This window comes from Eurosta solidaginis, chromosome 4 (genome assembly GCF_040869045.1).
Source record: "Eurosta solidaginis isolate ZX-2024a chromosome 4, ASM4086904v1, whole genome shotgun sequence".
Classification (NCBI taxonomy): Eukaryota; Metazoa; Arthropoda; class Insecta; order Diptera; family Tephritidae; genus Eurosta; species Eurosta solidaginis.
The window spans coordinates 139,309,877-139,332,003 of record NC_090322.1 but is presented as its reverse complement, the minus strand read 5'-3'; the positions used below and the strand labels follow the sequence as shown (position 1 = coordinate 139,332,003).

The 22,127-nt window shown below is 42.8% G+C and overlaps 1 protein-coding gene across 15 annotated transcripts in view; it reads right to left on the bottom strand.

The window, feature by feature from the left end:
• LOC137250391 (cytokine receptor-like) overlaps positions 1-22,127 on the bottom strand; it is a 243,328-nt gene that overhangs the window by 65,950 nt on the left and 155,251 nt on the right. For all 15 annotated transcript variants that reach the window (XM_067783093.1, XM_067783085.1, XM_067783097.1 and 12 more), the window contains one exon: positions 14,942-15,066. In XM_067783093.1, coding sequence (XP_067639194.1) covers positions 14,942-15,066 — 125 coding nt within the window. The remainder of the gene's footprint in view (positions 1-14,941; positions 15,067-22,127) is intronic.

Here is a 22,127-nt window from a genome sequence, read left to right as displayed (position 1 = left end):
GAGATGCGAGGCCGATCCGTCAAGCTCCACGTAGTGTTCCACTGGCGAAGCGGGAAGTTGTGAGTCAAATCATACAAGCTATGAGAGACAGCGGCGTCATCAAACCATCAGCTAGTCTATGGAGCTCCCCGGTAGTACTTGTAAAGAAGAAGGATGGAAAAATGAGGTTTTGCGTGGACTAACGGAAGTTGAATGACGTTACGAAAAAGGAAAGCTACCCATTGCCAAGAATTGATGACACTCTGGACTCGCTATCTGGTACGAAATGCTTTTCCACACTGGACTTGAAAAGCGGCTACTGACAAGTTGAGGTGAAGGCGGAAGATAAAGAGAAAACAGCCTTCAGTGTCGGTGATGGTCTTTGGCTATTTACAGTGATGCCTTTTGGACTTTGGAATGCACCAGCTACTTTTGAGAGACTCATGGACCAGGTACTGAAAGGTATACATTGGAAAACATGCTTGGTGTACCTGGACGACATCATCGTATTGGGCAAGAACTTTGATGAACATCTTAAGAACTTGGAGGAAGTTTTCCAGAGAATAGCTGGCGCTGGTCTGAAGTTAAGTCCCAAAAAGTGTGCGCTGTTTAAAAAGGAAGTAAATTATTTGGGTCACAAGGTAACGACAGAGGGCATCTGCACTGCGAACGAAAAGAAAGAGGCTGTAAAGGATTGGCCAAGGCCACAGAACCTACATGAATCGAGAAGTTTCCTTGGGCTGTGCACATATTACCGCCGATTTGTACCAAATTTTTCCAGCGTAGCGCATAGCCTCCATGAGGTTACAAGAAAAAATAAAGCTTTTGAATGGAAGAAGGAGCAAGAAGTGGCTTTCCAAACATTGAAGGAGCGGTTGTGCACTGCCCCAATGTTAGCATATCCGATTCCAGGAGCAACATTTATTCTAGATACAGGTGCGACTGGATATGCTATAGGAGGCGTTTTGTCACAACTGGTCGATGGACTGGAGAAGGTAGTTGCATATTACAGCCGTTCAATTGGAAAACCAGAAAGGAACTATTGCGTTACGCGGAGAGAGCTGTTGGCATTGGTAGAGTGCATTAAACATTTTCACAAATACCTTTACAGCCAGAGATTCCGTGTCAGGACAGATCACGCAGCACTAAAATGGCTTCTGCAGTTCCGTAATCCGGAAGGGCCATTGGCATGGTGGATCGAGCGACTACAAAGCTATGACTTTTCCATTGAGCATCGAAGAGGTAGTACCCATGGAAATGCCGATGCAATGTGACGAAGACCATGTAGTTTGGAATGCAAGCACTGTTCAAAGGCCGAGGCTAAAGAAGACATTATAGATGTCCGGCTAATGACTATAACGTGTACGGATGAATGGGACAAGGAACAACTAAGAAAGTGTCAGCTAGAAGACACAGATCTGTTGTGCATCATGTTATGCAAGAGTCCCATTGCGAAGTCATATTGGGCACAGTGGAACAGTTTAGAATTGATATCCGGTTGCTTGCATCAAGTATGGGAGAGTGAGGATGGTCAAAGAAAAAAGAAACTGATAGTTGTTCCCAGAAAGAGGATTCCTGACGTTCTCAGCGAGCTGCATAATGGTCCAAGCGGAGGTCATCTTGGAATCACGAAGCCGCTCGAGAAGATTAAGCAGAGATTCTATTGGGTTGGTTGACGTCAGTCGGTCCCTGAGTGGATTGCGAAATGCGAGGTTTGCAGCAGAGCGAAAGGGCCCAAAACCCGAAGTCATGGCCAGATGAAGCAATATAACTCAGGTGCGCCATTTGAAAGGATCGCTATGGATGTCGCAGGTCCATTTCCTACTATCAACTGCGGAAACAAATATGTACTCGTAGTTATGGATTATTTCAGCAAATGGCCAGAGGTATACCCAATTCCAAATCAAGAAACGGAAACAGTAGCAGAAGCGTTTATAAACAATTGGGTTGCAAGGTATGGTGTAGCAATGGAGTTACATTCTGACCACAACAGGAATTTCGAATCAGCTGTGTTACAGGAAGTGTGTAAATCATTGGGCATTCGAAAATCACGGACAACTGCATTGCATCCTCAGTCCGATGGTATGGTGGAACGATTCAATAGAACATTGGAGGAGCACTTAAGGAAAGTAGTGGACAAATTCCATAAAGAGTGGGATACCCGCATACCATTATTCTTGATGGCATACCCATCAGCAGTGCATGAGACAACGGGCCAAACCCCTGCAAAAGTAATTTTTGGCAATGACCTTCGACTGCACGCTTCCCAAGGCCGTCGGTTCTATGTACAGGAGCGACTCGGGATTTTTCTCGGCCAAGGACTGCCATTTCAGCGTAACGCCATTTAATTTGTTGCGTCCCTCCCTCAAATTGTCATCCTCCCAGCAGCTCCTTGCAGCGGGACTGCTCCATATTCTCTTGCTCCGGGAAGGTATCGAACCCAATCCGGGTCCGTCTCCTTACCCCGGTCCTGAGAAATGGTTTTGCTGCATCTGCCGGAAAAGAATCTTTTTAGCACGGTCATACTCTTGTCAGTGTGTCTCGTGTAAGGGATGGTTGCATCGGACAGGTTGTTCTAGGCTAGACCCCAAAACCAGACGTCCACGTAGCTTCTATAAATCTTTTGTGGCTCCTTGCTGTTCACGTCCTAGGACGTCCCGTAGTCTGCGCCTTAGCGCCCCTTCCAGCAGCCCCGCTACTCAGCAAGCCACAACAAGTACCCGCTGTTGCTCGCGCCCCACGGCGCCACCAACTCACACGGCTGCTCCCACTCATACCTACAATCTCCGTAGTAGAGTCGGAAGCAATGCCGAGCATCAGCCCCTGCCCCCGTCTTCTTCCCCCTCTTTTCTGGCAGCAATTGTGTAGGTCAGGGAAACAGACTCTTAGTCCCTACCTCCCTTTGCACCGTTTGCTAGCACAGAATATATACGTTTGCGACATCCGCCCAATGCAGCTCCTGCCATGGACGGTGCCACTTTCCTAGATGTTTTGGTCTCCGCGACGGCAACCCCCCGACGGGTTTCATTGCGCCATGTTGCCAGGACGCATACCCAAATACAACGGGTACCCCAATGCCTATCCTAGGACGTCTAGTCCCAGGGCCTCAACAGCAATCGCGTTCTGGCCTTCCACAACCCAGGCATAGTCACCCGTCACTTACTCCCAGAGTGACGACGTCTCCCCCTATGCACTTCAGAATTCTGCAGTTAAACTATATATATATAGATTAACTGGCAAGATCACGGAGATAGTCGACTTCATGAAGCGGCACAACATCCGCATTGCTGCGAATCAAGAGACTAAACTCACAGCAAGATCTGCATTGCAGATCTGTTCTGGGTATAATGTCCACAGAAAAGATCGCGAGAGCGGAAATGGAGGCGGTCTCGCCTTTATCGTACACCACACTGTACATTATCATTATTATTTGATCCCGACATCGACCGCAGGGTCAGTGTCTTAGAACGTCAAGGATTATCTGTCCGGTCGGGCGATGCAAAAAATCATTAACATCTACATCCCTCCTGTCACCTGTTACCCCAGTGGATACCGCCCTGATATCAGCGGCGTACTCACTGGAAACAATCGCATTATCTTAGGCGATTTCAATGCCCATCACGATCTATGGCATTCAAACTTGCGGGTGGACAGTAGGGGTGAGATGTTAGCGGATCAAATAGAAGAAGACATTCTGCACTATAGACGGAGACGCCTCTACACGTATGGTAGGAAGCTGCCACAGTTCGCCGGATATTTCAATCGTGAGCGTAGAACTCGTAAACTGGGTCAACTGGCAGCCGATGGTAACATTGGCATCCGACCACCTGCCTATACTTATTTCGCTCGAGCGTCCCGCCTACTTCATCGTCGCAGAAAAACGCACTTTCATTAACTTTAAAAAAGGAAAGTGGGACGAATACAAATCCTTTACATACAACCGCTTTGCTACCCTCCCTATCCCAACTGATGCCCGCCAAGGGGAGCCTGCTTTCCGCAAGGTCATTGAATCCGCCTCGGCTCGTTTCATTCCCGCCGGTAGAATTCCCAAAACTTCCCGGCAGAGGCCGCAAGTTTAGCGAGAGAACGTAACCTTATAAGACAGCTCGATACCGACGACCCCCAAATAAGGGATATAAACCAACGCATCAGATTGCTTGTGGATGAACACAAGCGGGCGAAATGGAAGGAGCACCTAAGCGGTTGTAACCTCTCTGGCGGTGTAGGTAAACTTTGGTCCACGGTAAAGTCTCTATCGAATCCGCCTAGGCACAATGACAAAGTTTCCATCGCCTTTGGCTACAAAGTGCTGTCGGATGCGAAAAAATGCGCGAGCGCTTTCTGCCGACAATACATAATGCATTCTACGGTCGACAAAAATAGACGGAGGGCCAACAGACACGCACGTAAACATAAGTTCAGCGCGTCACCAATTACCATCACCGCCAAAGAGGTTGAGGATGCCATCGATCATGCTAAGCCATCCAAAGTAGTGGGCCCAGACGGCATAGCCATGCCGATGCTTAAAAGCCTAGGGAAAGAGGGTTTCAACAATTTAGCACATGTCTTCAACCTGTCTCTTTCCACCTTTGTCATACCCGAAAAATGGAAAATGGCCAAGGTGTCCCGCTACTAAAGCCTGAGAAACCAGCTAACATAGGAGAGTCATATCGGCCGATATCTCTCCTATCGCCAGTAGCCAAGACGCTTGAAGCCATTTTGCTCCCCTACTTCAAAGCAAATTTGCAGCTAGCCTGTCATCAGCATGGCTTTAGAAAACTCCATAGCACCACCACCGCGCTAAATGCCATTAGCACCCAGATAAATTGTGGTTTAAATGAGAAGCCCCACCATAGAACAGTACTCGTAGCGCTAGACCTATCAACAGCTTCTGATACGGTCAACCATGACAGCAAGACTTGGAAGGGTCTACCCTTCCCCCATGTCTTAAAGGGTGGACCGCAAATTATCTGGGTGGTCGGCAGGCATCGGTGCAATTCAGAAACGAAATATCAAAGCCAAGAAGAATTAAACAAGGGGTGACACAGGGTGGTGTCCTATCCCCACTTTTGTTTAATTTTTACATATCAAAACTACCTTCGCCACCAGAAGGAGTTACTATCGTTTCTTACGCCGATGACTGTACAATATTGGCCACAGGCCCGGTCCCAAAGATCCAAGAGCTTTGCAACAGAATAAACGGCTACCTCCATGATCTCTCCAGTTTTTTCGCCTCGCGAAACCTGGAATTATCACCGACTAAATCATCCGCGACCTTGTTTACAACTTGGACGTCCCAAATGTCGACCATTTTGAGCATCCACGTCGATGGCACTACGCTACCGACTGTCCTACACCCAAAAATCTTGGATATGACGTTTGATCAGGATCTACATTTTGGTGAGCACGCAGCCGCAATTGTTCCGAAAATCCAGAGCCGTAATAAAATCCTCAAATCCCTTGCTGGCAGTACTTGGGGAAAAGACAAAGAAACGCTCATTACCACATACAAAGCAATTGGCCAGCCGTTTGCGTGCTACGAGTCCCCTACATGGTCGCCAAGCCTAAAAACTACTGCGTTCAGAACCGCCACGGGCTGTCCTCTTATGTCTGCAGAACACCATCTACATAATGAGGCGATAATACTCCCCATCAGGGAGAGAAATGAGATGCTAACCAAACAGTTCCTGCTGAATACCCAGAAACCTGGGCATTCCAACAGACATCTGATTGATGAGCCAGCACCGCCTAGGGACTTAAGGATTCATCTCCGTAAGCATTTTGAGGAAATACGGCACCTGAGAACTCAGCCGTATGAAGAAAAAAAAAACACAAGCAGGTCCTTGGTGAACTCCACAAACAGGCGTCGGACTTTTATGCCGGGAATTGCCCGGTGAATCCAGTACTCAGGGAACAGTACCCAAAACTTGTGGAAGAGGAACGCATACTCCCCAGGGAAACGCGAGTCACTATGGCTCAACTTCGTTCTGGATACTGTAACAGGTTAAACTCTTATATATCCAGAATCAACCCCGACATACAAAATTTATGCTCCGCTTGCAATGTGTCCCCACATGACACCAACCATCTCTTTAATTGTAATGTCGAACCAACGCCTCTAACACCCCTTTCATTATGGTCCACCCCTGTCGAAACAGCAAGTTTCCTTGGACTTCCTAGGACTAGAGGATATTGATGACAATTTGTGATCGGTCGCAGCTATTAGCTGGGGCGAAACATTGCTACAACAACAACAACAACAACCTTAGACTGCCAACTGATTTGAAGTTTGGGATGGATGCCGATGAGGGAGAAATGTCAAGAAATCCATTGGTGATTTGGAAGAAGAGCTGAGAGAAATACACGATCTGATAAGGCAGCGAACAAAGATTATGAGTGACAAGATGAAAGCCAGATACGATAAAGCAATTAATTCGGAAGGTTTTCAGGAAGGAGATTTGGTGCTGTTATACAACCCACAACGAAAAAAAGGTTTGTCCCCGAAATTGCAGTGTAATTGGGAAGGCCCATATAAAGTTGCAAAACGGATCAACGATGTAGTGACCGCATACAAACCATCGGTAAACTACAAACCAAAATGAAAGTGGTCCACTTGGAAAGGATTGTCTGATCGGGACGATCAGACTTAGGTGGAGGGCAGTGTAACGAATATTGGCACCACTGAGGGGTACTGTCATCTCTAAGCCGATGCTAAGCAGTGACTTGTATGCACATCAATAATTCAATCATTATGTCTACACATATGTACGTACACGCAGCGGAGAAGCAACGCACAAACACACGCGCATGAGCTGTGAGAGAAGCTATAAAAATTGTGCATTTGTTGTTATAGCTAAGAAACTTATAGCAGATAACCAACTAGTAGATTCTAGAACAAACCGCCTAGAAATGTCAACGAGGAAACCAAACACTATAAAAGGCAGCAACAGTAGAGGCGCGACAATCAGTTGGATTTAAGACGTTATCTAGCGAGCAATAGCAGTATTATTTTGAAAATCAGTTGCATTTAAGCAAGCTATTGGTTGTGAAGTATCAGTATTATTGTGACGTACTTTAATAAAGGCCATTTTGCATTATTAAATATTGGAGTTATTTATTCAGCAGTTTAGCGATACGAACGTTAGTAGAAGGTTGCGAATAAGAGGATTTGCAGTAAATTCGTTACAATATTAAAAAAAGGGAAATCAACTTTTGGCCTTCACCGCCATGGCTTAAGCGCGGTGTTGGTTGGCTTGCAGAACTGAGCTGCACCTGCCTTTGCTCTCGCTTGGCTTTGCCAGGCGGAGGAGGAAATTTGTCCGAAAACTGGATTGTATCTTCAACAAATGCGGTATCGTTATAGATAGCTTGGACGACTAAATTTAAAAATGAAATAATTAAAAATGAAATTTCAAGTTAAACGGTTTTATTGAAAACAATACTTAAATGAAGTAATAATAATACTAAAAGCTAGAAAATAATTAGGCAGGTCCTAGGTACTAGTCATCACACTCAGCGTTGACAGATTGACGACGCCGTCGTCATTTTGACGATTTTCAACTAGAATGACGCATGGACGATTTTGTAATGAAAAATTACGATTTAAGCCTGCCTTCTATGTAAGATTTATTTTAAATATTCAAACACCAAGAAATTGCATATATTTAAAATTGAGATACAAGCATTATTGAACATTGTTTACCTTATACAAAAAATATGCTAGCTTTTGCTGCAGACGAAGCAAACAACATGATGTTGTTGTTGTTGTTGTTGTAGCAATGCTCGCCCCACCTAATAGCCGTGACCGATCACAAATTGTCATCAATATCCTCTAACGGGAGTCCAAGGAAACTTGCCGTTTCAACAGGGGTGGACCATAAGGAAAGGGGTGTTAGAGGCGTTGGTTCCACATTACAATTGAAGAGATGGTTGGTGTCATGTGGGGACAAATTGCAAGCGGGGCATACATTTTGCATGTCAGGGTTGATTCTGGATAGGTAAGAGTTTAACCTGTTACAGTATCCAGAACGAAGTTGAGCAAGAGTGACACGCGTTTCCCTGGGGAGTATGCGTTCCTCTTCCGCAAGTTTTGGATAATTTTCGTTAAGTACTGGATTCACCGGGCAATTCCCGGCATAAAGGTCCGGCGCCTGTTTATGGAGTTCACCAAGGACCTGCTTGTGTTTTTTAACTTCATACGGCTGGGTTCTCAGGTGCCGTATTTCCTCAAAATGCTTACGGAGATGACTCCTTAAGCCCCTAGGCGGTGCTGGTTCGTCAATCAGATGTCTGTTGGGATGCCCAGGTTTCTGGGTATTCAACAGGAACTGTTTGGTCAGCATCTCATTTCTCTCCCTGATGGGGAGTATTCTCGCCTCATTATGCAGATGGTGTTCTGGGGACATAAGAAGACAGCCCGTGGGGATTCGGAGAGCAGTATTTTGGCAGGCCTGTAATTTCTTCCAGTGGGTGATTTTTAGGCTTGGCGACCATATGGGTGACGCATAGCACGTAATCGGCTGGCTAATTACTGTGTATGTAGTCATGAGCGTTTCTTTATCTTTTCCCCAAGTACTGCCAGCGAGGGATTTGAGGATTTTGTTACGGCTCTGAATTCTCGGAACAATTGCGGCTGCGTGCTCACCAAAATGTAGATCCTGATCAAACGTCACACCCAAGATTTTGGGGTGTAGGACAGTCGGTAGCGTAGTGCCATCGACGTGGATGTTCAAAATGGTCGACATTTGGGGCGTCCATGTTGTAAATAAGGTCGCGGAAGATTTAGTCGGTGATAATGCCAGGTTTCGCGAGGCGAAGAAACTGGAGAGATCAGGGAGGTAGCCGTTTATTTTATTGCATAGCGCATCGATCTTTGGGCCTGGGCCTGTGGCCATTATTGTGCAGTCATCGGCGTAGGAAACGATTGTGACTCCTTCCGGTGGTGAAGGTAGCTTAGATATGTAGAAATTAAACAAAAGTGGGGATAGGACACCACCCTGTGGCACCCCCTGTTTAATTCTCCTTGGTTTTGATGTTTCGTTTCTAAATTGAACCGATGCCTGCCGACCACCCAGATAATTTGCGGTCCACCTTTTAAGACATGGGGGGAGGGTAGACCCTTCCAGGTCCTGCAGTAACGTGCCATGGTTGACCGTATCAAAAGCTTTTGATAGGTCTAGCGCTACGAGTACTGTTCTATGGTGGGGGTATTGATTTAAACCGCAATTTATCTGGGTGCTAATGGCATTTAGCGCGGTGGCAGTGTTATGGAGTTTTCTGAAGCCATGCTGATGAGGGGCTAGCTGCAAATTTGCTTGGAAATAAGGGAGCAAAATGGCTTCAAGCGTCTTTGCCACTGGCGATAGGAGAGATATCGGACGATACGACTCACCTATGCTAGCTGGTTTCCCAGGCTTTAGTAGCGGGACCACCTTGGCCATTTTCCATTTCTCAGGTATGACAAAGGTGGAAAGAGACAGATTGAAGACATGCGCTAAATATTTGAACCCCTCTTTCCCTACGTTTTTAAGCATCGGCATGGCTATGCCGTCTGGGCCCACTGCTTTGGATGGTTTAGCACGACCAATGGCGTCCTCAACCTCTTTAGCGGTGATGGTGATTGGTGACGCGCTGAATTTGTGTTTATGTGCGCGTCTATTGGCTCTCCGTCTATCTTTGTCGACCGTAGGATGCATTATATATTGTCGGCAGAAAGCGCTCGCGCATTTTTGCGCGTCCGACAGCATTTTGTCGCCAAAGGCGATGGAAACTTTGTCTTTGTGCTTAGTCGGATTCGATAGGGACTTTACGGTGGACCAAAGTTTACCCACACCGGTAGAGAGGTTACAACCTCTTAGGTGCTCCTCCCATTTCGCCCGCTTGTGTTCATCTACAAGCAATCTGATGCGTTGGTTTATATCCCTTATTTGGGGGTCGCCTGGATGAAGCTGTCTTATAAGGTCACGTTCTCTCGCTAAGTTTGCGGCCTCCGCCGGGAAGTGGGGCCGGATTTCGGGAATTCTCCCGTCGGGAATGAAATGTGCCGAGGCGGATTTAATGACCTTACGGAAGGCACGCTCCCCTTGGCGGGCATCAGTCGGGATAGGGAGGGCAGCTAGGCGGCTGTCTGTAAAGGATTTATATTCTTCCCATTTTCCTTTTTTGAAGTTTATGAAAGTGCGTTTTTCAGTGACGATGAAGTCGGCGTTACGCTCAAGCGAAATAAGTATGGGCAGGTGGTCGGATGCCAATGTTACCATCGGCTGCCAGTTGACGCAGCTTACGAGTTCTGCGCTCACGATTGAGATATCTGGCGAGCTGTGACAGCTTCCTACCATACGTGTGGGGGCGTCTCCGTTTATTGTGCAGAACGTCGTTTCTTCTATTTGATCCGCCAACATCTCACCCCTACTGTCCGCCCGCAAGTTTGAATGCCATAGATCATGATGGGCATTGAAATCGCCTAAGATAACGCGATTGTTGCCAGTGAGTAAGGCCCTGATATTAGGGCGGTATCCACTGGGGCAACAGGTGGCAGGAGGGATGTAGATGTTGATGATTTCTAGGTTTGCATCGCCTGACCGGACAGATAGGCCTTGACGTTCTAAGACATTGTCCCTGCGGTCGATGCCAGAATCAAATATATAATATTGCACAGAGTGGTGTATGATAAACGCGAGACCGCCTCCATTTCCGCTCTCGCGGTCTTTCCTGTGGACGTTATACCCAGAGCAGGTATGCAATGCAGATCTTGCTGTGAGTTTAGTCTCTTGAATCGCAGCAATGCGGATGTTGTGCCGCTTCATGAAATCGACTATCTCCGTAATCTTCCCAGTTAGCCCATTACAGTTTAACTGCAGAATTCTGAAGTGCATAAGGGGAGACGTCGCCACTCTCGGGGTAAGTGACGGGTGACTACGCCTGGGTTGGGGAAGGCCAGGACGCAATTGCTGTTGTGGCCCTAGGACTGGGCGTCCTTGGGCAAGCATTGGGGTACCCGGATGATTTGGGTTTGCGACCTGGCAACATGGCGCGATGAAACCCGTCGGGGGGTTGCCGTCGCGGAGACCAGAACATCTAGGGAAGTGGCACCACCCAAGGCAGGAGCTGCATTGGGCGGATGTCGCAAACCTATATATTCTGTGCTGGCAAACGGTGCAAACGGAGGTAGGGGCTAAGAGTCTGTTTCCCTGACCTACACGATTGCTGCCGGAAAAGAGGGGGGAGAAGACGGGGGCAGAGGCTGTTGCTCAGCATTGCTTCCGACTCTACTACGAAGATTGTAGTTATGAGTGGTAGCAGCTGTTTGAGTTGTTGGCGCCGTGGGGCGCGAGCAGCAGCGGGTACTTGTTGTGGCTTGCAGAGCAGCGGGGCTGCTGGAAGGTAGGGGGGGTGGCGCTTAGACGTATACTACTGGACGCCCTTGGGCGTGAACAGCAAGGAGCCACAAAAGATTTGTAAAAGTTACGTGGACGTCGGGTTTTGGGATCAAGCCCAGAACAACCTGTCCGATGCAACCATCCCTTGCACGAGACACACTGAACAGAGTAGTGACCGTCCTAAAAAGATTCTTTTCCGGCAGATGCAGCAAAACCATTTCTCAGGACCGGGGTCAGGAGACGGACCCGGATTGGATTCGATGCCTTCCCGGAGTAAGAGAATATGGAGCAGTCCTGCTGCAAGGAGCTGCTGGGAGGATGACAATTTGTGGGAGGGACGAAACAAATTAGATGGGGTCAATAACATGATCGGCTCGAAGCATTCGGTCGCGCGAATTTTTGAAAAAGAAATTCCTAACTTAATTACTTTTAAATGTATATATCATTCTTTGGCGCTTTGCTCTTTGTATGCCTGCTTAAAGCTACCCAGCAGTGTAGAAACATTGGTGCGCAATGTATATAATTACGTTTCCAATAGTTCTCAGAGAAGTACCTACTCAATTGAAAAATATAATTGCGCTATTGGAATTGCAGCCAAAAAAAATGCTACAAACTCGCTGGCTATCATATTAGAAACAGTAGTATACAGAGTATTAGAACTTTATGAGCCATTAAAAATATTTATTAATTTCGCTGTTAATGTTGACAAAACAGACCGTGCAAAAACCATTTTTGATAACTTTGATATGAATGAAATTTATCTTCCCTTCCTGTAGTATATCCTTCAAAATATTAATAAAGTTAATAAAATTGTCCAGAGTGAGGGGCTTCAAGTACATAATATGTATTCAGAAATAAAAAGACTTTATTTAAGTATATTGTATAATTTTGTAAAGCCGGAATGTATTACATTAGACAACATAGAAATTATAGACTATAAAAACATTTAAAATATCTTGCAAAGTGGTCAGATTTATATAGGAGTTTATGCGATGGATAAGCATATCGCCTCTAACATTTCCGAGCATGAAGAAGCCAAATTTAAACAAAATTGTATTATTTTTTGTATTGAACTGTGTGATAAAACTAGAAAGCATTTTGATTTTAACAATGTTGTTGTACAAAACTTAAGTTTCATGGATCCCAAAGAAGTTGCTGGAAAAAAATTTATTCTTTGCGTATGGTCTTGCAACATTTTTCGCACACAATCGATCAGAAAATTGTGCAGGATATTGATAGCGAGTATAAGGAATTAAAGTTTTTAGAATTTAAGACATACTTTGAAGACATTTCTAAGATTTCTCCAGAAGTTTTCTGAAAAACTATTTCTACTATCAAAAGAGCTGACTCTATATACGCTTTTTCTAATTTATGTGCATTCGTTGCAGATTTAATATGCTTGTCACACTCTTCAGCGAATTTAGAACGAATTTTTTCAAAAATGAATTTAAACAAAACAAAAATCCGAAACCGTCTGGAAATTGATACATTAAAAGGAATATTGCTAGCCCAAGATTATTTCAAATTGAATAACTTTTCCTGTCATAATATTAAACCGCAAATAAATATGCTAAAAAAAATGAACGCAAAAATGTACAACTAAGAAACTAAATGATATAGGAGGTTCCATTCGAGCTCAAAGAAATAAAATTTGTTAAAATGACTGAAAACAAGTACTTTTTTTAAGTAATCAAAATTTATCTTTTAAGACGTTTTTGTTATTTATAAAATAAAACGAAGTGAATTAAAAACGATTTTATATGTTGTATGTGGCAACAAAAAATAACAATTAAAGACAATTTTCAGAAAAGCGTTTTTAAAATTAATATTGTTGAATGAAATCCGCCGATCTCATTTTGGTTTCCGGCGAATACAAACGTCGTCCCCTGGTAATAACCCAACTTCGTCCTAACTCAACTTTGGTTGTTATTGGTTGCCATAGATATGACGATTTTTGACGATTTTTTGGGCGGCGTCTGACGACTTGGAAAAAAATATATGGCAACGCTGATCACACTCCTCATCAATCTAGGGCGTTGATCAGACAATTCAATAAAAGCGTTGGGCGTGGGTAGCATAACATTATTAAGGTTCAGTTGGCCTTACTTATGACTATCTATAGAAATTTAACTTAAAAAATTGTCTTTAATTATTTTATTTTCAAGTTTTTAGTCTTTATTTAATTGCTTATTATTTCTCATTCTATTTAGTTCGTTTAGTAACTCATTATTACAAGGACTCTTTCATGACAATTTGTCACAATCTAAGTCCTCAATACATACATCATACTCCAAAATATTTTGATGTCGCTTCTACCAGACTATATGTAATATTTGTTCCAAATAAGAGCCAAATCGGACATCATAGGTCGCTTTCTATTCATGTATGTATTATGTGTTCCAAATATGGACCAAATCGGACCACAAATACGATTTCGATATTTCGATCCATGCGCCGCCTATCGGAGTTTTTTCTTGTTATTGCATTGTCATCGGCTTCTGAACTATATACCAAGTTTCAAGCTTGTAGCTTACCGGGAAGTTATTTAAATTTCAATTCAAAATTCGTGCCGACCAGCCAGCACAGTCAAGCTAAATAAAACCGTTTAAAAAGCTCAGAGCCAGAAATAAGCGTATATTTTCGTTAATGTCGAACTTGTCTGAACATATGTTGTTGCAAATCCTAATTTAACCGTAGAACGCATAACCGGAATAGTGGAAAACAATTTACGGTGTCGCAAATCCACCATACTTACTTCTATATTTTGCGGGTTTTGAAGGGATAAATTGCGTGAAACGTGTTCGGCTAAAAAAGGGAAAAGTTATTCATCAATCGGTTGATTCCTATTACTGCGCGATGCAAAGGGAAAATTTCTCGAACGCATTCATTCATTCAGTATTCCAAAAAAAATTCGTTTAACTCCGGTAACGCTGATTCTTTCCATATCTTTTGAGCTGCATTCTGTTGTCATTCATTCCAGGCGCCATAAGTATTTCGTGCCTTTTTATTTATGCTACGCATAATGATGTCCACTATTTCTAAGCTCATGAAACATTTGAACGTTTGTCGCGCGGGCATCAATTCGTTGTTTCGCGATTGGCCAAAATGTTGTCGTACAATTTTTTGCAACAGTTCTTGATGAGCGACAGTTGCTTGGGCATTCCATTCAATACCATCTTGTCCATCTTCTTCCGATTCATGGTTCCAAGTCTACTTTTTCAACCAACTATTTCACGTCAGTTGTTTCGACATCCCCTATATTGAGCTTCTTCTCTTCTTCGTCTTCAGATAAGGAATCGTCTTCATCGTCCACAATGGTATAAAATGGAGAGAATAGGACTTAACCTGACAAATAGAAGCCATATTTTTCATTTATTCACTTTCGATATAGATTTTTTTTTTAAATAACTCACTGCTCAGCGTACAATTTGTAATAATTTTTACTTATGAGAATTGTTACTTTCCATCTGTAACGGTAAAAACTTATAAGTGGCTATGCGTTCTACGGTTCAAAATGATTAGACATTTTTATCCGATACATCCCTATTGAATAGTTCAAATTTCCAATTTCAGTAAATACTTACATCGAACAAGTATGATATATTATATTCTGGTCGTATGTTATTCGGTGGAATGGGGAATTCGCAAGTCAGATTGTTATAATTTTGACCTTGACAAGTGAAGTTATGCACAGGCAGTGGTGGCGTACCTTGAAAATATGAAAATAAAGATGCATTAAAGAAAGTAATTACAGTTGGATATGCAATATAAATATAATAAGGCCCTACTTGTGTACATTTAAAGTTTGTTTTAAAAATGGTCCATGCTTCTGCACCATAAAGCAGGCCCGATACGATAGGTGACTTGTAGAGAATGATTTTCAAAATGGGTTTACTTTTCTGTCCAAAGTAGAATTTGTTAAAAAGAGTGATTCTTCGCTTAATTTCTAGACTGACGTTGTTGTTTGTGTTAATACCGGTTCCCAATTATACGAAGTCTTAAACTGTTTCGAAATTGTGGCGTGACTGCTGTGGTGTGGTGGTAGCGTGATCGCCTACCACATCCAAGGTCCTAGGCTCAAGGCCTGCCTTGCATATGCCGTTCGGAGGTGCCGTAAATATGTAGGTCCCAATCCGTCAATTTGTGGGAAAAGTTCAAAAGGAGCACGACGCAAATTGGAAGACAAGATCGGTCGAAACCTCGTCGTACGTATATCGCACCTCGTATTTATTTATGTTACAGTGACGCGATTTTCAAGACGCAAATGCACTGACTCTTTGCTTGATGACAGCAGGTACATTGTTATGTCCTTATTCACCATCAAACTCATCTTTCCGCTTCTTGTTCCAGTTTGTAGTAAGCAGAACATACGCAAATACACTCGTGAACGACTTCCAAAACAGTTAAATTCTCAATAATGGCACGATAGAGGGTCACCCTGTCTGAACCCTCACTTAGTTTCGAACGGCTCGGCGAGGTAATTTCCAATTCTTACCGAGCTGATAGTGTTGTTCAACGTCATTTTGCACAGCCGTCCTAGTTTTGCGGGAAACCAAATTCAGACAGCGGCATTTAGGCATCACCTTTTCGTGCTGTCTAAGGCGGCTTTAAAATAACCGAAGAGGTGATATGTGTCAATTATTATTTCGCGGTTTTTTCCAAGATTTGACGAATGATGAAAACTTAGTCGATGGTAAATTTACTAGGTTTAAATAAAGTCGAACCAATAAGGCCTAATCGACAACATACTTGATATGAGCTTTTATGCGAAATCAAAAAGGCGTATTCCGCGATGGTTGGCGCAGTTTGCAAGATTTCCTCTCTTTTGAACTGGACAAAAATACTAAGATTCCAACCGCCAGACATGCACTCGTCCAACCACATTCGACATAAAAATTGATGAGTTCTCCTTATCAACTCCTCACCGCGGCTTTGTTGTTTTGTACTCTGGTTATTGCTATTTTGACCTCGACATAGTCGTTACTCTATTCAAGAATGCTGAGAATTGTTCTAAATAAATTCATGGACGTTACTCCTGCTGGCTCGCAACTATGACTCGCCGCATTCACGTCCTCAGCTCGCATTAACGTCACACTCTTCTTGTTGTGTTCACTTTCAACGTTGCCTGCTGCCTACAGCTTTCTTTTACAACGCGACATTCCTCATCGTACCATTTGTTATTCCGTGGTCGCCGGACCCAATTTTTTCCTCGGCAGCCGTGCGAAGTCACGTCTGCTCTCAGAGAGGTAAAATATTTGAGTTGCGACATCTTTGGCAGTCTATTGCGATTATAGCCTTACGACGTCTAGCTTTTCTTGTATTTTTTGTTGCTTGCTGTTAGTTGCACAGTGATCGATCTTATTCCGTGTATTTCGATCGCAGAACAGCCAGAGAACGTGCTCAATCGTTTCCTCCGCCAAACCGCACTTCCTACATCTGCTATCACTGACCAAGCCTAATTAAAAGGCATGTGACGCCAGTAGGCAGTGTCCAGTCAGAATACCCTTCATGAGTATACAGTCCTCTCTTTTTAATGATAGAAGCAACTTTGTTAGTGTAAGGTTGTAAGACCTACACATAATCTTCGACAATTTGCAGCACCGCGCTTGAACCCAAGCCTTTCCTGCTTGGTCAATCTTCAAGGGATGCGCCCTTTTTAGCTAGTTCATCCGCTTTTTCATTCCCATCTATTCCCATATGCCCTGGGACTCAATATAGATGTATGCTTCTCCCTGTCCCGATTCTCTCCAGGGACTGCTTACACTCTAACACGCATTTAGATGCTGTGTCATGCGAGATTATTGACTTAATTGCTGCTTGACTGTCAATATAACATGGTTGCAGCTCAAGCTATTCTCTTCCAGAATTTCTACTGCTATGGTTACGGCTAATATTTCCGCTTGGAAAACGCTACAGTAATCCGGCAGCCTGTAGGATCTCTTTATTTCCGGATCAGCACAGTATACCGCAGACCCTACTCCGTCCACTACCTTGGAACCATCTGTGTACACATGTATGGCCTCGTCCGCCATTTGCGCACCCTTGCGCCAATCGTCCACCTCTATTGTGGCCTTAAGATTTCCCTCGAAGCGCAGATAGGGAATCAGGTAGTGTGTTCGTCTTGTGATTGATAACGCTAAACTACTATGGCCATATGGTCGGCGCTCTGATTCAAGGGGTTGTGTAGCGCAACCTTTTTAAGTAATTGCCAGCGCGATTTATAGCTTCTCCAACCCAATTGTCAACCTCACCTACCAGTGGCGAATTCTGTTTCTGTAGCAGCCGAGGCGACCACAATATATACTTAGTGGTGGGCTATCTCTTCCTCTTCAAAGAATTACAATTTTGAGATTCGAACCAAACTTAGTACACCATTTAATTTTCATAAAAGGTTTAATAAACTAATAAATCTTGGGTACTTGGCAGCGAATAGGACATTAGATGCTACAGCAGCAACAATAAAATATAGCGAGTTGTACAATTGTTTTACAATGCAAATTAGTTGTTCGCTTTTATATTATAAATCATTGATTATGAATTATAATTCATTTAATTATTTATGTGCATATATGGATATGCATTTATTAATAACTTTGTCTGTACACTAATACATATATATGTATTAGAGATGCAAATTTTTTCGACTTTTGTAAATCGCGGAATTTTTTTGGATAGCATCTCATCATTTTGTGAAATTGATATAAGCATCTAAGCTAAGTAGAACGCAGCTTTCATATAAGATTTGGTGACACAAATTTTTTTTAAATTTTCACCTATGGAAGTCGCCGTATAAAATCATTTACATACATTTTGCGACACATAATGGCCTGGGATGCTGGGAGCGGTGTTGCCATTTTAGCTTTTTATACCCAGCTGTACTTGTACACAGGGTATTATAACTTTGATTGGATAACGGTTGGCGTGCAATTACTGGCAAATGCTGATGACATTGATATCATCGGCCTAAACACCCGCGCTGTTAGTTCTGCTTATTCCAAACTGGAAAAAGAAGCGGTAAAGATGGGTTTGATGGTGAATGAGGACAAAACGAAGTACCTGCTGTCATCGAGCAAAGAGTCAGCGCATACGCGCCTTGGTAACCACGCTACTGTTGGCAGCCATAATTTCGAAATAGTAAAAGACTTCGTTTATTTGGGAACCAGCATCAACACTAGAAACAACATCAGCACTGAAATCCAGCGAAGGATCAATCTTGCCAATAAATGCTACTTTGGACTAAGTAGGCAATTGAAAAGTAAAGTCCTCTCTCGGCGAATGAAAATCATACTCTATAAGTCACTTATCGTACCCGTCCTGCTATATGGCGTAGAAGCATGGACCATGACAACATCAGATGAAGCGACTCTGGGAGTGTTCGAGAGAAAAGTTCTTCGAAAGATTTATGGACCTCTACGCGTTGGCGATGGCGAGTACCGAAGAAGATTTAATGATGAGCTATACGAGCTGTACGCAGACATCAACATAGTCCAGCGAATTAAAACGCAGCGGCTGCGCTGGCTAGGCCATGTTATGCGAATGAAAGATGATGCTCCGGCCAAGAAAGTGTTTCTATCGGAACCCGCCTATGGAAGCAGAGGTAGAGGGCGGCCCCCACTCCGTTGGAAGGACCAGGTGGAAAACGATTTGAAATCCCTTGGTGTGACCAATTGGCGCCGGTTGGCGGAGCGAAGGAGCGACTGGCGCGCCTTGTTGGACGGCCATAACCGTTTAGACGGTTAAGCGCCAATTAAAAAACAAAAAAAAGGATAACGGTTGGTTGTAAAGTTATAAACGAATCGAGATAGATATAGACTTCCATATATCGAAATCATCAAGTATCGAAAAAAAATTTGATTGAGCCATGTCCGTCCGTCCGTCTGTCCGTTAACACGATAACTTGAGTAAATATTGAGATATCTTCACCAAATTTGGTACACGAGCTTATCTGGACCCAGAACAGATTGGTATTGAAAAGGAGCGAAATCGGCTGATAACCACACCCACTTTATATATACATATATAACCTTTTGGAAAACACATAAAACCTGATTATTTTGTAATAATACACCTAGAATGTTGAAATTTGATGTGTGGACTGATATTGAGACTCTTGATAAAAATTTGAAGAAAAAAAAATTTTTAAATGGGCGTTGCACCGAAAAATTAGTTCAGAATAGAATCATATATATATTGTAACGAATTTACTGCAAATCCTCTTATTTGCAACCTTCTGCTACGTTCGAATCACTAAACTGTTGAATAAATAACTCCAATATTGAATAATAAAATGGCCTTTATTAAAGTACTTCACAATAACACTTATACCTTGCAACTAGCTTGCTTAATAACCAAACTGACTGATAGCTTAAATGAAACTGATCTCTCGCCTCCACTGTTGTCGCCCTTTTATACTGTCCGACCTCCTCGTTGCATATTTCCAGGCTTTTCTAATTCCAGAACTTACTAGTTAGTTATAAATTTCTCAGCTGCAACTACAGATGTATAATTTGTTAGCTTCTCTCATACTACATGCGCTTGTATGTGTGAGCGACACTTCCACAATCACAATTGCATACCTTTAGGAGCATTTCAGATAAGATATCTGCATGTGCTTGTGCGTTGCTTCTCCGCCGTGTGCACGCGTAGACATAAGGATTGAATTATTGATGTGAATTCACGTCACTGCTTAGCATCGGACCAGAGATGGCAGTACCCCTTAGTGCCGCCAACATTCGTAACAATATGTATTATTTCGCATTAGCTTTTTTTTCTCCGTTTAGCTTGAAAAGTTGCGATTTAGCTGTAAGCCTTTTTAGCTTTTTTTAAGTTCTTTTTAGCTTTTTTCAAAATTTTAGAAAAACTAGATAAACAGTTTTATGTATGTAGATTCAATTTTAAGAACATTGAATGAATTTGGGCTCGGCTTAAAAAATGTTTGGGGCTAAGGAGCAGGTAATATTGGCATTATGGTAGGCAGAAATCGAAGCGTAGTAACTTTATTAAGGCAACATCAATCTAATATCATTTTCGTTCTGTGTGTTTGCCAATCGATTCTATGACTGTTTCATCTGCTTCGAAACCGCTTTCGAGCGAAATTGAATTTTTGATTTCAGAAACATTTAACGGGGTTTCTAAGTCCACATGTAGACAAAAGAGCTATGCAATGATACATTTATGCTGCGTAAAACGATGGTCTCGACCCGTTGCAAATCGCATCCAAACGAATGAGATAACTCCTTGTTTTTCTGTAATTATGTCAACAGCCATAATATTTATTTGAAAGATACCGTTGTGTGTAAGGCTTATACTCCATATAAAGTAAAACTTACGTAAGGAATTATTATAAGCCATATGGTAGAATATAACAGCTTTATTATAAGGCTTATGGAACAACACAAATAAGGCTTACTTACATAAGGCCTTATTAAAAGAAAGTACTTGCTGTATTAGGTCCTTTTATATAGGGCTTATATATATAGCCCACCCAAAGTCAGGCTTGCATAAGCTGTTATAATAACAAGGTTGAAAAAGGTTTGGTGTGCCATAGTATAACCTTATTATAAGTTTAATTGCACATATAAAATTGCTTGGACTTATAATAAGACACCATCTGACTTCAAATACCTTTATTCATATTCATAATAACCAATTTCAAAACTTTATTTAAGCGGGGGTCACTCATCGGCAATGGTTCGGCCAGCCCAGCAAGCATCATGAAAATATTTCACCCAAAAATTCATTAGCCAGATATCGCGTAAATAAAACGAATATCAACAAGTAAGGAAGACTAAGTTCGGGTGTAACCGAACATTACATACTCAGTTGAGAGCTTTGGAGACAATATAAGGGAAATCACCATGTAGGAAAATGAACCTAGGGTAACCCTGGAATGTGTTTGTATGACATGGGTATCAAATGGAAGGTATTAAAAAGTGACTTATCTTGTTTGGTTGATTTTCCGACAGGGTGGATAAATGATGTATATTGGAACGATTTTCCGTCATCCCTTGTCAAATTTGGTTTTGAGACAAACCGGTTTCGGCGTTGTGCCATCATCAGTGTCGATTTTCGTTCTGATCTGTTGTTGTCATTTGTCCTGTATTTATAGTTCGTAGGTATATGAGCAGGTATTGTCAAATTGATGCTTGTGTATATTTAGTTATGTGTATGTGCTGTGTGTTCGTTCAGAACCGAGGGTGGTTTACTAAGCGATTTGTGTGGCTGACTGGGGTAGGTAGAAATCTGTGATTTTAGTCGTTTGACCTTCTTTGTCGGTTTTTTGTTTTGGTGTGTTAATTGTTTTGTGTTTATTTTTTGTTGTGTGTTTGTCTGTTGTACCTGTGTGATTAAGTTGTTTCCTGTAAACAATTTTTAAAGGCTCGAATATTGTGTCAGAAATTGTGTTTATCTGTTCGTTTATTATTCTACCGTCGAATGTTTTCTGTTTGTAGATTTCCATGTTTTCGAGTACGTTGAGACGTCGGCCCTTTTTTGTATGTGAAGAACCCTAACTGTTTTATTGATGTTTGCTGGGGAACATTCATTCTCGACCATGTGATTCGCGAAGTTAGACTCGGGTATAATGTTTGGATTCCGTATTTTTTTGTTGTAATCTCTAATATGTTCTCTGAACCTCGTTCTTATTTGCCGTCCTGTTTGTCCTATGTAACTATGCTGGCATCCGCAGGTAAGCTTGCATACGCCGTGGCTGCTAAACGGATCCTCTGAGTTAATGTTAGTTCTTAGTTTTCGCCCTAGATTGTTCGATGT